Source organism: Argentina silus (genome assembly GCF_951799395.1).
Source record: "Argentina silus genome assembly, chromosome: 10".
NCBI classification, from domain to species: Eukaryota; Metazoa; Chordata; class Actinopteri; order Argentiniformes; family Argentinidae; genus Argentina; species Argentina silus.
In genome coordinates this window covers 4985407-5000308 of record NC_139664.1, presented here as the reverse complement: position 1 = coordinate 5000308, position 14902 = coordinate 4985407, and the positions used below count along the sequence as shown (strand labels likewise).

At 43.5% G+C, this 14902-nt stretch overlaps 1 protein-coding gene across 1 annotated transcript in view; it reads right to left on the bottom strand.

Annotated features, from left to right (window-relative positions):
- The window catches only part of LOC310810950 (mannosyl-oligosaccharide 1,2-alpha-mannosidase IA), a 136808-nt gene that overhangs the window by 67734 nt on the left and 54172 nt on the right, over nucleotides 1-14902 (bottom strand). Inside the window, exon 2 of the mRNA XM_083678894.1 lies at nucleotides 7728-7824. Within this exon, the coding sequence (XP_083535020.1) occupies nucleotides 7728-7824 (97 nt within the window). The remainder of the gene's footprint in view (nucleotides 1-7727; nucleotides 7825-14902) is intronic.

Here is a 14902-nt window from a genome sequence, read left to right as displayed (position 1 = left end):
GCTAGTTCACTCTGCTGGCTCTCTCTGAGACATGTGGTACCCAGCTGGGAGCTGGGTGCTGGGTGCTGAGCCCAGGGAGGGTGTGCTGGAGTAGTGGGAGTCTGTATGGGCCTGTAACCTCCTGGCTGTTGAGTATGCTCCAGTGCTAACACCAGCAGAAGCAGAGCCATGCAGCCAGGTCCGTCTTCCCAGGCAGCGAGAAACCTGTTGTGACAGGTGGTCCTCTCCCCTCTCAGAGCGCACAATCAAGAGACTTGCTGACGGGATTCTCACCTACCTGTTTCTCAGCCACTTATATTATGCCTACTCTAGACACACTGCTTTATACTCCACCAAGCACCCAGTCTTGCACTTACCATAGCTGGGGAGTGGAGTATACCAATGTATTCTTGGAGTCGTTGTAGCTTCACAATTTACATACATCTATAACTCCCAATTTCCCAGCACATGGAACACCAAATGTCCATATTTTCCCCCGAAATAGAAAAACAGTATGCTTTCATATTCATATATGACAACATACATGTTTACTGCACAGATTTCCTTCTTGGAATGAATGCAATATTAATTTATACAGTAGGACAGTAAGTAAAACAGGTGGCAGGCTCCCATTCAACAGATGGTCTCTCGGCTGTAAAATATGACCAAATAAGATGCCACTCTCAAAGCTGTAAAATCTAAAATATATATTAATTGCTTTAGTAAAATGCTATACTAAACGTGTGTGTGTGTGTGTGTGTGTGTGTGTGTGTGTGTGTGTGTGTGTGTGTGTGAATAATGTGAGGCCATGATGAAATATGCATTATTGCCTACTATTAAGATGATTTGCTGGCAGCCGCAATTGGAAGCCTTATTGGTTCAACATCAAATAGAATATTGAATGGTGGGTTGGGACCAGGTCTCTTGGGAGTGTATGGGCAGGATAAAGTGATTTGTCACCTGGTACTGTTGCTATGGAGACGATGATATCTTGTATGCCTCCATAACAGAGCCCATGGGGTGATGGGGAATGGGTGGGTGGGGCTGCCCCTTCACTCCGCTTGAGCTGATAATATGACAGTCAGGGAGAGGCTACATTTGCGTAGCCCTTAGTTTAACCCCAAATAAAAAGGTCCCCCAAACTCATTTAGCCCCCCTTACTGGAACCTTCACCTACTAATGCTCCCCCCAGAGACCAGACACAAAGCACCCTGGGACATAATTGCAGAGTGGGAGTGAACTGTGTCCCTGAGTGTATAGGTGGGGGCAGCCGAGAGAGAGTGGCAATAATAGAGAGCGCATCCCAGTTCAACACCTTTAATAAAAATGTTCTCTGGATAACAAAAGGGGGAGGACTGCGAATGAAGGTCTCTCAAGGTCGTCTCGCACTGAGAGCCATTCAGTACCAGTGTGTGTGCTCCCATACTGTATGGGTTTATTCACAAAGCCTGCTGTCTCTAAAGACGCCTTTAGAAAATAATCAGTGTCTTTGTTTCATTGTTTTTTCTTCTTCTCATGTCATAATCTTTTACCCTGGCCAGAGCAAATCCTCCACCAGAGAGAATGGATCCAGGCACCCCAGCTGCGTTCCAAAAACGCTTCCACTCTAATTCCACCTCCCTAGAAGAGGATTCATAAAAAATAAATAACCTCACCTTCATCTCGGACATCGATTGGCGTAATCGTGCTTCCACATGGTCTCCCCACATAGGAGCTGGCTGTTTTTACGTTGTTTGAAGTGCTAATGGGCTGTTTTAATAAACACCTCTAGTTTAAATGGTCTCCGGGTGCGCTGTGAGGAAAAGGTGACGAGGTCAGCCTGTGTCGCCTGCTGTAGCCCAATTTGCATTCTCCTATGACTCTCAGCAAAAACCGGTGACCTGGTGCTCTTTAATTGCATCTCTTGGGAGAGGAGAAAAAAAGAAGAGGAGAGGAGTGGTGGAAGAGAGGTGTACAGAGGTGGGGATGAAGTTTGAGAGAAAGGACACAACAGCGATAAGATAAAGGGCAGAGGAAATTGCAAAGCATCCTGCTGTGGAGGAAAATAGGAGCTCTCTGTCGCTTTATGAGCAGGGATAGAGAACTGCCAAAAGACTGCCTGTAGACAATCCCATTAGTGGCCATAGGACATCCATTGTGACAGGATAAAAAACTCTGAGGACAATATTTGCTCCACGGGGCAGAGGGAAGCTGTGGCTGCTAATGTAATGTTCTCCAGCACAATTATGGCCTCAGCATCTGCTTTGGGTTTGAGGTCTACATAGTGCAAGTGTGTGCTTAAATGAGTGACCCACATATGAAAGTCGTGGTAATGACATCACTCACAGTGGATGAACATCTCTTTCATCTGCTATTAAGGCTCAGGGATGGTTAGCGTCGCATTCAAGAGCAGAGGAGAAAGTGATACAGTAAGCATTAGTTTTTTTAAGAGAAACCGAAATAAGTTAGTCTAAGTAACACTACTTCTGAGGTAAATCCACAACACCAAAGCACAACGTTGAAAGCGGGCAAGATGGAAAGACGGTGCAAAATAAGTCCTTTACTTTAAGTCAGAGCAATTAAATATCACAGCTGGTAATTATTAGGACAAAATAAAACAGTTGAATCTTTAAAACGTGGGTTCTAATACTGGAACCCAATACTGGAGACGCAATGAGCAGTAAACTACTAAAAACCTTTCCATCTAAACTCACCTGGCGACTTTTTCAGTTCTCTAAACAGCTCTCATAGAGAGCATTGAGTGAGTCCTTTACACGCACTGTTGACTTTTAATCCACAAATCTTCTCAAAACGTCATCCTCTAATAGACTTTGTGAAAAGAGAGATTTTGAAATAAATACACTCCCATTACTGTCGGTAAAAAGATTGTTGTTGTGCATTTCAGTTCATTTTCTGTAAAAAAATTAATTTAAAAAAAATCCCATGATGCCCATCACACAGTGCTGTACCTTCTTCAGATACATCACATACTTGCAGAGAGAAGTAAACAGTAGATGAATTGCAATATACAGTTTTGTTATGACTTCTGACCAAACTGGGACTTAACCTTGGTTAGCATTTCTATAACCTTTCAGCCTTGGGAAACAGAGACACAAAGGGAGGATTTAGTCCTGGGTTTGAATGACTGCTGAAGCTTTTGAGTAGTTTACTGAGAGCTTTCAGCAGACCATTCCTGGAGCCTGCATAATCCTATTCCTTACAGGAGGCTGAGATCACAAAGGGTGTTTGAAAGTCAGCCTGTGTGTTCCTTCCCCCATTTATTTCCCCCCTCTTTGGTAACAAGGCTGAGGTTCCCAAGGACACATGATGGGCAGACGGGGGTCGACATGAAAAATATACACTCCTCTCCAGCCGATTCCCAGACCAAGCACAAAGAGAGGAGAAACGGCCCTGGAGCCTGTCCAAGACTCTCAGCCCCTGCTCGTTCACAATGGAGTGGTCCTGAATTGGTACCTTCCTTTTGAAAGCGGAGGGTTCTTAGTCTTGTTTGTTTGGTAGAGGTTGAACAAAGGGAACGATCTCGCTGTCCAACACCATTTACTTTGACTTATTGGGCTCTGAATGTGAGTAAAGGGGTGTGAGGGAGAAAAAGGCAGTACGGAACAACAATACTTTACAGACTATGTACTTCTTTAAATATTAAAAACACCTTCTGTCTTAGGGAATCACAGCACGGGCGAATTCAAGGAGCATGTACTGCTAAAAGCCGTACTCAATAAACCAGAGGAATACACAGATAATGGTGTCTAACCCAGTGTTTAAACCAAATGTGTATCGTTTGTCATGCTGTAGCCTCGAAACGAAACGAATAAGTCTTCAGAGTTTTTTTTATTTTTTATAGAAAACATGTTTCTTCCAGTTCTTACCTTTGCTTTGCTGATCTTTGCTATGTGCTATCTTTATTACAGTGTGTTTCTTCCAGTGCTAATGTTCACTTTGCTATGTCTGCAGTGGGGATACAGTCGGATGTATAGGACTGAGAGTTAACCGACGGAGCTTTCCTTGATGGACCTCCGGGTGCATTCCCTTACATCGTCATTCTAGCAGAGACAGGGACCACCTGATGTTGACACTTGGTTCAAATCAGCTCAAAAGACACGCATGTTTGAAGGAGATGAACGTCACGAAAGATATTTTTAGTAAACACTCCCTATCATAAAACTAGGGCACCAGTGAGAGCTCTGGAGCCAAACGCTCAAATTATTCAATGCGCTTAAGTGCTTTGGCTGGCAAATTCTCTCACAGCTAACGAGTGTCCCTAAATGGCTTGATGTTACTTTCCCACCCCACATCTCTTCATATCTGTACATAGAGCCTTCTCCTAGCCCAAAGTATTGGATCCTCTGACACTCCAAAAGCCTCCCCATTATCCTTTGCTCAAGGCTATATATCTGCTTCCTCTCTCAGAGTGCAGTGGCGTTGCTAGATCTCCCCGTTGTCCTCGGCAACCCCTCCTGTCAATCAGCTGTCCCTCTGTAATGATGTTCAATGGTGGAGAGACACAAATCACAAGCCCTGACTCCCTGACTCCCTGCTCCCTGCTCCCTGCTCCCTGCTCCCTGCTCCGTGTGCCAGGAGAGTCCTACTGTACCTGTCTGGAGAATTCAACCAGGGCCCTGACCTACGGTGAGAGAAGCACAAAGGTTGAAAAGAGAGAAATTGAGAGATAAACTGATGTAGACAGCATGAAAAAGAGAGAGAGAAGGAGAAAGAGGGACTGAGCAGTTGAGGACAGAGAGCAAGGACAGAAGAAGACAGAATGAGGGTTAAACAAAAGTTTGAGAGAGATAAGCACACATTAGCAGTCGAATATAATGTATTATTCTGTGAAAGCTATAGGCATTTTCCAATATCACTGAAAGAAATAGTGAGGAACTTTGCTGGGGTCTCATGCCAAAGTTAGCTGAACTCTGCAGAGCAACCCATAAGAAATGTACTCATGCTGCTGCTGTTGCTTCATCCAAGCCACCTGAGCAAAAAGCACAATTTCTATCTGGTTAGATATTGCAATGCATGCCAGTTAATGCATGTCATTAGGAAAGGCACAGTTGGTCAATATGTCAACTAAATATCAATACCCTGCATGCAAACATTGGTGGATGATTACAACTCCTATGAATACATTTGTGCATTAAAAAAAAAAACACACACACCACATATGTGTGCATTAGCTAAATGCTACTTGGCATACTGTAACATCAATCATACTGTATATTCCTTCTATTTTTTAAACCAAGAAAGACATAATTGAAGATTATCGTATCCCATGCTATATTAAAGATGAAGTCAGTCTTTCATTAGTGATTACAATGCTCCATATTCAGTGTGTCATGCATACATTTGTCAACGACAGCCATAAATTGTACTTGGCAGGTCATTACTCTATGCATCCAGCCATGGCACATGTATAAGACTTGTTAGCCAATTAGCCTTGTTTGAATGACAGCCTTCCCTCTCAAGCACTGAATGGATGGATTTATGCCACAATGGAACGTGACTAATAAATGGCCGCCTGAAGCTTGGACACACACAAATAAACGTGACTTGAAAGTGACAACCAATAAAGATGGCTCTCTGTCAGTCTAATATGATACCTGATAGCCTCCTCCGTTTGTATTTCCTTATGGTATATGATACAGAGACCCCCCCCCCCCCACACACACACACACACACACACACACACACACACACGTGCACGCGCACACACACACACACATGCACACACTCAATATTTCTAATGTGCCAGCATTTCTAAGTAAATACTTCACGATTAAACTTATTTGTTTCTTTCGGTGATACATTCTACAGTAGTTGATGAAAACTATTTCAAGACCGAAAGAGATGACCTTCAAGAGTAATCTTTGGTGGCCAGAAGAAAAGAAAGAAAATGGACATGCTGTCTTCAGCCATGAGCAGAGAGTGGGAGGGAGAGAAGAGAGAAAGTGAAGGACTGAGGAGAGAGAGAGAGAGAGAGAGAGAGAAAGAGAGAAGGAAACAGCAGATGTTTCTTCTCCTTGTTCAGGGGCTTTGATTCCGAGTGTGGAGCAGGAGGGATGTTCCGGTGACTTTCAGCATATTGACATGCTTTTGACAAGTGGGCTCACCGCCGATCCAATCTCGCCACATTTCTGTTTACTCACGGGATTAAATTAAAGAACACAGCATCCAATTTCATACCTGGCTTCCTCCACAGCACTTCACAGTGTGACAGTCACCCACAGCACAGGGCCCGCACTGCTCTTCCCAGATGTTACACGGCATTAGCAAACAGAGGGTGGAGAAGGAAATGCGAGATTTGCTTATAGGATTAACTATATTGGGTGGAAGTAAGCTGTTCTCTCTCACCCGGACTTGAAAGAAGGAGCTAATTTAAAAAAAAAAAAAAAAAAAAAAAATGCTGCTAGACACAAATTGCTGATTTCCATGCAGTGCTTATCTCCATATCTGCAGATCTGTATAGGGGGGATAATTCACAGAGGCTAATTGCCCGACTCAGATAAAGGCAGCAATTAACTGATAAACATGGTGGTTACGACCAGCAGGAGTTTGGTGACCTCTGGCCCCACTTGCTGTCTGTATTATTTGTAGATTTGAAAGTGAATAGTCACATGATGTTGTGCTCTGATTTAAAGTCCAGTGAAAACATACTTTTTATGAGTTCCGGAATGGATTATGACTAGAGTTTGATGTTTTAGCCTGAATGTGACAGGACACGAAAGGGCTTGTAGTTGCCTGATTTTCTGACAAATGATTTAGGTCGGCCTGGGCTCGGGTTTACTGCAAAGAGCTGTGTTTATTTATTTCTGTATATCTTGCGTGGCTGTGTGTGATAGCTCGCAGCACACCTAGTGCTCTCTCCCCCTCTGCTCTCAGTGAGAGATGCACAGCAACAGGACCTGTTCAATTAAATGTTTTTGTTGTTGTTATTTTTATTTGGGCTATATATAGTATATATATATTAATTTTTTTTAGCACTTTTTAACGTTTTATCGCTGTTTCTGCCAGTCCTAATTACTGAAATCCCTCCTATTGGTGTTTAAAAGTAAAACAGATTCAGCCTCTGCTCTGTCATGCTCTCCTCGTCTACCTGACCAAAGGTATCAGATCAATAGCTAGAACAAACCCCGCAAGCATGAACCTTTCTCTTATTGATATGGCATCAACGCACACAAACAGTCAGCAAAACAGTCAACAACAGCATGATCAGCTCAATAATCCAGAATCCCCAAAGATGAAGGATGGAGAGGAAATGAGGTGTGGATGACAGAGCCCACCCAAACCTCATTAGAAATATGATCCCTCTTTTATTAAGAGATTTATCACAGGATTTCCTGTTCGCTCTGCAGCGTGGGAACTGCCAGATATATGCCATACCACTGGGGACCTGAGGAGCCTTCTGCAACCACGTCTAATTAGTGTCCACACCATGGCAGAGTGTAAAGGCTGCCTGGAACAGGACCGTTTCTGGCAGCAGCATTCTCAGACACAGACAGGTATGAAATGATTTGGCTCTCATCCCTAGTCAGGTGTATCAGGCCCTTGCCAAATGTCACACCTGACAACAAAACAAAAACAACTAAAGGAATGTCACCAAATCTGTTGAAAGATAGATAAATAGATATTGGGTGGTAGAGGACCAGCGAGCTGCTAACTGCTTGGGTGCTACTGTATGACAGAGAGTATGAAATTCAAAGCATCCAAAAATAATGTTAATATACCCATGCCTTAGGCCACAAAGTGTCACTCACCGAACATATTCCCGATGTGTCCGTTCCTGGTCAGGGGCCGCAGCTCATTCTTGCCCCAGGCATAGCGCTTGTAGTTGTCCCAGGCAAACTTCATCATCTGAAAACAAAAAAAAACAAGGTACAAAGACACAGGTCACTCAACTGATAGCAAACCCGAAACCTGTTTCCAACAACAGCCATACGTTCGTTAAAGTGGGGTGGCACATGCAGCAACGTCAACGATGGGTTATTGATTCATATTGGATTAAAGACAAGCACATCATTATCACACACACACACGCTACACGGCTAAACAATGGGATTGACAGCCCTCAACTGACACCGCTCAATCCGGTTGAAATAGGTCCTGTGGATTTAAATGTATTTCGCCAAACAACAGAAGTGAAATAGACTGTACGTTTGGTGCAGTGACACAGTGAGTAAGATGGGGGAAATTTAGGTTGGGAAAACAGGGAAATGTAATTATTGCTGCTGTAAAAGCCCATGCTTGAGTGATCCATCTCTTCCTAGAGCGCCACACGCTTATAATTAGCTCGGCAGAATCTGAAGGGATGTTGGTTGACATTAATAAAAAATAATACATTAATTCATGACTACGCAGGCGGCACCAAAGAAATGACGTTTCCAGGCTAGGTTCTTGTTTGTTTTCGCTTCTCCAGGAGGCGAAGAATGTACAGTATTTGTTTGTTAGTACATGGGTTTTCGTTTTGACATTTAGCAAAAGGCTATGCATGTTTGCGTGGTTTAATGGGCACGAAGGCTGAGCTTGTAATTGTAACAAAAACTCTAATTTAAGACTGCAGTACAATGTCCTGCATAACTATTCATGCAGCAAAAATATACATACATTTGGACTGCTGACTGCTGAATATCAAATCGATCATACGACCCTAAAATGAAAAGGCATGAGAATCCATTGATGTGGATTAGCATTTTTGAATCAAACTTTAATACTTCATGGGTATTTCTCTCGCTAAGGGAATTAACCAACCACCACACAACCCAACCTGTCAGAGGGTTGACACGTTTGACTGACAGATCAGGAATAGATTTTTACTCAGAGACAGTGGTAGTAATATGATGTGATTTCTATCATTAATTCTGCATGAGGCCTGGTGGTCTCCTGAGGTGAGCCCAGTGCAGCATTCATCCAAGCTCATGACACGCAGGCAACATCAATCCCATTATCACTGACAAGGCCGCCAATATAAAATCCTCTCACTAAAAACCCCATTATTGACACTTCAAACATCTATGAGGGACTGTTCAGACACAAAACTACCCCAGCTTCGATAACAGAAGCAAAAAACATTGTTTAGATCTAAAAGCCCTGCCAATGGATCTAAAAGGAGGGCCAAAGTTCAAAGCAGACTGAGCGCAGAGCCCAGGTGCATTCTGGTTTAGTGATTTAGGGTTAGGGAGTCACTTCAGTCTGCATTCAGAAAGGTCTGATCTTCCATGGCCATTAAAGATAGAACAAACCACCTCTGTACTGTGACCTCAACCCATCCCATTCATACTGCATTAGCCTCTATCCTTGGCAGCCTCTTGAAGATAACTGCTTAAAATGCTAAAGGGATGCAGCAGTCGTTGTAGGTGAGAGTAGTTTGTCTCAGAGAGTGGCATTTCAGGGCTTTGCACATTCTCCAGCAGAGTGCCAACTCATTTGAGTGGGCAGTGTTTCAAAATATGCTTTCTCACCTCAGAGATAAATGCCAGTAATCTATGCCGGACCACTTCCCGAATAAATGGTGAAAAACCAGCTTGACACATTATTTGGGGATTATTATTTGAGTATTGAGGATATTTATTGTGCACATTTGTTTGCATGGCAATCATTATTTAGTCAGGGTAGGAAAGACCTGCAATTGCATGAGTGTTGGTCTAGGAAAGGCAGCCAAAAATGCAGTAGCAGTATTTTCTTCTTTCTCAGAGCGAAAACCTTCTGCATTTCAAAGGTTTCAGGTTTCATTTGAAACATCTTCTGTTTACTTTAATGCTAGTCTGGCTCTGCTCTCCGGGGCTCCATAAGAAACAGAAAAATAATGGGAAAAAGTTTCACGTAAATGTTTGAACTCCTGTCTACTATGTCTGGACCGACCAGGGAAAGAAGTGTTAAAACACAAAAGGAATGATTGTATAGAAAAGCTTGCCAGGAAAGCAGAATGCTTTGGAGGTTTATCACAACTGCCATCACATAACAGAAGCAAGACCCGAAAACACAGGCAGATGGTACACACAGACAGCATGGCTGTTAGGCTTACAGAATGGGGAATGGCAGCATGAAATACCCTAGAATAATTCTATCACATTGTCTTCTTTGCTTTCACTAGATCTCTGCCATTTCAAGTCCAGTGGCTTAGTGATCCTTCAAGGAAAGGTCAAATAGTTAGCCATTTCTCTCAATCATGCATCTGGATCGAGAGCTCTGCTGTTTTTGTTTTTTTTAGGGGAATAAATCCATTCTGAATGAAAATTAAACAGAGCCATCTCTGCTCCGCACGGTCTCCCACAGCGGCTCTAAGAACAGGCTGAGTGTGATGGTGTTCCATGTCATCCTCGGGTGGAGTAGACAGGCCCGTGTTTTCATATTCCCTGTGTTGTGATCATCAGGGAAGTTAAGCGTGAGAGGCCGAGGGTCACAGAGCCTGAGGATCACAGGCTTAACAAATGGACGGGGTAGACTGTTTCCAGGGGTAAACACACACAGGCCCAGCACAGAGAGCCACTGATGCAGCTCTTTGGCTCACTAATTGGCTGGTCGTTGGGCAAAGTGGGTCAATAGCAGAACCATCGCAGCCAGTGATTAAAATGAATCAGGGATTGATGCGGATGCAACTTGCCGATTCCCCTCCCTGAGGTCGGAAGTCAAAGCTGCCGGTCAGACTCTCTCGGATCGTTGCACGGCAACGGCAGAGATGAGAAACAAACACATGACAGTGAGCGCTCCAGCGATTATGTTTACACCAACGCAAAAATCCTTCTTTTTTTTTTTTTATCCCCACGGAGAGAAGCAAAATCAGTAGTTTTGATTTTTAACCAAACATGACAAAATGATGAGCAAAGACAATCATTACAGAGACATTTGTTTTCCTTTCACTGATGAGGAAACTCACTGGGTGATCTTCTTTCAGGAGTTTTAGAAGTCAAGTCAGCTCTGAATAACTCACGTTAATCTGCAAATGCACTATTGGACTCTCCAACTTCTGTGTCACAAAGGTTAAAATAGAGCGGGATATTGACCAGCAGGTAATCCAATGAGCCCCTAGTGTGTGACCTAATACCACCGGAGGAGATGAGAACAAGGGACTGAACCATTAACTCTACACTGGTCCTCTTTAGCTCTCTCAACCCAGCATGGCCACACAGCAGGGCGTGCAGGTCTGCCTTAATTCAGCTCTGAACAGCAGCAAGGCACAATGTAGGCACGGTAGCTGTTGCTAACTTAATGGGGCGATGCGTGTGTAGAGAGGGTGGCAACAGGACTGTCTATCACTTTCAATCACTCTCTGTTTATTCCACCATATTTTACTTTCCAAAAGGGTGTGAACCTTTTAGTCTGAGGAGCAGCTGTTATTTTGTTGAGGAAAGGTTTGTTTTTCACTTTCTCTCCCAAGACAGTTCCAGAAGGCATAATTAAAGACTTTGCTGTGCTGTTGAATCTACATAGAAAACATTTGCCACCTTCAAACTAATTATTGGCACAAACAAAAACTCTCAAGGTGCGCGTGCGTGTGTGTGTGTGTGTGTGTGTGTGTGTGTGTGTGTGTGTGTGTGTGTGTGTGCAGTCTCCAAGGTGTGTCATGTCTTATGAGACAAAATTAACATTATCAGATAATTTATACTAAAAGAGGCTATAGCAGCAGCAGCAGTGCATGATGGGACTGAGAGGGACTGAGAGTCTGAGGGTTCTGATTATAGACCTGACCTCAGCTTTTACTGTAGGACAGACAGCAGCGTGGGGCTAAACACAGTATGGGCACTAATAGCAGGGTTTTAATGGCCAGAGATCTGTTGTCTTTCTGATCTAATATACAATTTTCCCCTATACAGTAATCCATACATAATCCGATTTGGAGCCGTAATGTATTTATTATTATACCGAGCTGAAAGTCATCCTAAAAAAACAACATGCAAGAGTTTCCAGTCAACACTGAGCTAGTCCAGGGTAAACATGCAATCACCAGCTGGGAAGGGACCAACATGTGTACAGCTGGCCGCCCAGGAGAGAGAAAGAGACCTGGTTCAGGAGGCAAGCTGGAACACTTTGTAGCTTTTTCCGGATGGCTAATTATGGCAGATATCCCGCTTACTGCACGGCGAGGGTCCTCATCACCCTGATATTTAATCAATAACCTCCCCGGTTATATGACGCCCTTCAAAGTGCCTGCTTTTAAAACCTTCAGAATTGCACAGGGGCCTTCGGCTACAAACAGACTTCTGACAGGCATTCAGGAGACAACTACTGAATATGTGCATGTGTGGAATGATAAAGAGAGGCCTAAATAGATGAGGGAGATAGATATCACTTAAACAGCCTTTTTGGTGAAGGGCAAGATTATTGTGGAGGAATGGAAATTTATCAGTTAACATAAATCACTGACAGCTGTAATAGAAAAGGTCGAAGGAAAGGGATTGGGATAACGCACAAACTGATGAAAGATGACAGACAAAAGGCCAGGTTTGCAGAAGATATCGCATAAATGATATGTCCGCTTTTCAGGGACACTTTTGAACATTATCTAAAACTGAGCTTTTTCTCAGTGGACAAGGAGCTGTCAGCTGTCGTTTGATAATTAAGTCACTTGGTTTAATGGCACCGCTCTTTGGCATGCATGTTCCTGAAAACCATGGGTATGCATCTGGAACAAAGACAACCACTGTGCAACCAATGGAGAAAAAAAAAACACATCTTTGATAACAGATAATAGCTGATAGATCACAAAATGATTGCAGAAGCTGTGCAGGTAAGGTAAATTTAAGAGTAATTTACTGAAATGTATCGTTAATAAAGCACCACACTGGCTTTCTTTTGCTAGCAATAATAACGCTGACGTCTGTCTCTAAAAATCATGTGTGTCTTCAGTTTTGTTTACGTTCTGCAGTTTGTGACGTATAGACTTTCATAGCGTATTCTGCTGGCCGAAATAGCTCCATCTCAGTCCCATGCTGTTACAATTGCTTATTGCTTTCAGAAAGGGGGCCTTAAACCATTATCCAGGAAGAAAATAACAGCCAAGTGTACTGCCTGACCTCTCCACAGCTCTCTTCAAACCCTCCTCAAACCGTTCCATTAACTTCAGAGATTTCCTGAAGAACACAGGGTCAAATCTGTGCATTAAGAGCTCTGGGAGACCAATGTCCATTCAGTCCACAAGAAATATGTGGAAGTGCATGTGGCTCTGAGGGAGGAAGTAGGTTGGAGCATTGTGCTGGAACATTCTACAAGGTTGTAAGTTCAAATCCTGCTTGAACCACGAATGCGCATTTGTCTGCTAAATGACCACACCATATTCCACAAGAAGCAAGGAGTGGGTTCTGATGGGTTAAAACAGGAATGCATGAAGTGATGATCATATCAGTAATGATCTTATCAGCTAGTACTGCATCTGCCACAAATCTGACAATCAAACCATTACCCAGGCGTTCCCAAACTTTTTTGTCTCGCGACCCCAAATTGACATCAATGAATGTGCTAATTGGTTGGATTTGAACACCAAAATATAGGTTAGAGATGTAATATACAGACATTGTTTGTCTTCATTCCAAATAAAAATGTTTGTGCGTTATTAATGAAATCATAGAGGTTAGTTTGATTTTATCAAGATTTCATCATGATAATGCAGAAGTTTGGGAACTGCTGCATTATCCTCTCTCCATTGCAGCAGGAGTCGGTCACTTTTGGACACCCACTTCTTCTCAGTTCTGAGTGTTGTTTTGTTTGAAAAAGAGAGAGATGAGAAACATAACCAAATGTATCAATCACCGCTCTGACAGGCGCGTCGCAATCTCTATGCCATCGCATTCTAGCTATTTGTCCTAATTTGGAGAGAAAATGCGAAAAGAGAGAAACTGTATCTGCACTGTTGGAGGCTTGAAATTGATGAATAAGTGAGGAGTATGGAGATTCATCGTGAATCTTCACACAGACAGCAGTCCCCACACCTCAGTGGCAAGGCAGCTGTTTGCTTTAATCAGACTCAAGTGCTGAACAGACAATATTCAAATTCCTCACACAATAAGAGGGACTCTGATCTTCGGCTGACGCCCCGTTCCCCAGTCACCCTGACACTGACGCTCACTTTTTATTACTCTGTCTCGGGTTGAGGGACTGATAGCTGAAAAAACCTTTTCTCCAAACCCTAACGGACCAAAACATTAAGCTTGCTTCAACTCTGTCCTCTGAGAACAACGCAATTAAGATGTATGCAAACATTTGTATAAACATGTCACTTGATATATAAGATGAGACAGATATTTTTGGAGATACACTGTCAGAAGGCTGGATAGGCAGCGGGGCTCTTTGGGGTTCCAGCACAGATGGCCTGTTCACCTCCCTCCACGGGGCCCTCAGGAGCATACTGCCCTACTCGAGCAGAACTACACACACACACACACACACACACACACACACACACACACACACACACACACACACACACACACACACACACACACACACTCCACAAGGGGGAGATACCATCCATAAACCACAGAGAGAGAGAGAGAGAGAGAGAGAGTGAGAGAGAGAGTGAGAGAGAGAGAGAGAGAGAGAGAGAGAGAGTGAGAGAGAGAGAGAGAGAGAGAGAGAGAGAAAGAGAGAGTGAGAGAGAGTGAGAGAGAGAGAGAGAGAGAGAAAGCAGTGGTGCTAAACCGTCTCTTGCTACTGGCCAAGTGTGTAAATGTGTGCATTGGTCATGTGTCAGATGTTACTCCAAGCGATGCATTGAAGCATGTGAACTGACACATATCCTAATCCAAATCCACACACACACACATACACGCGCACACACACACACACACACACACACACACACACACACACACACACACACACACACACAAACAGTACAGTACAGTCTGTCTCATCTCTAAGCCACTATAGGCCTGACACTCATCTAAACACTCAGGCAGAATGTAAAGCTGCCTGAGCTGTGTGTGTGTGTGTGTGTGTG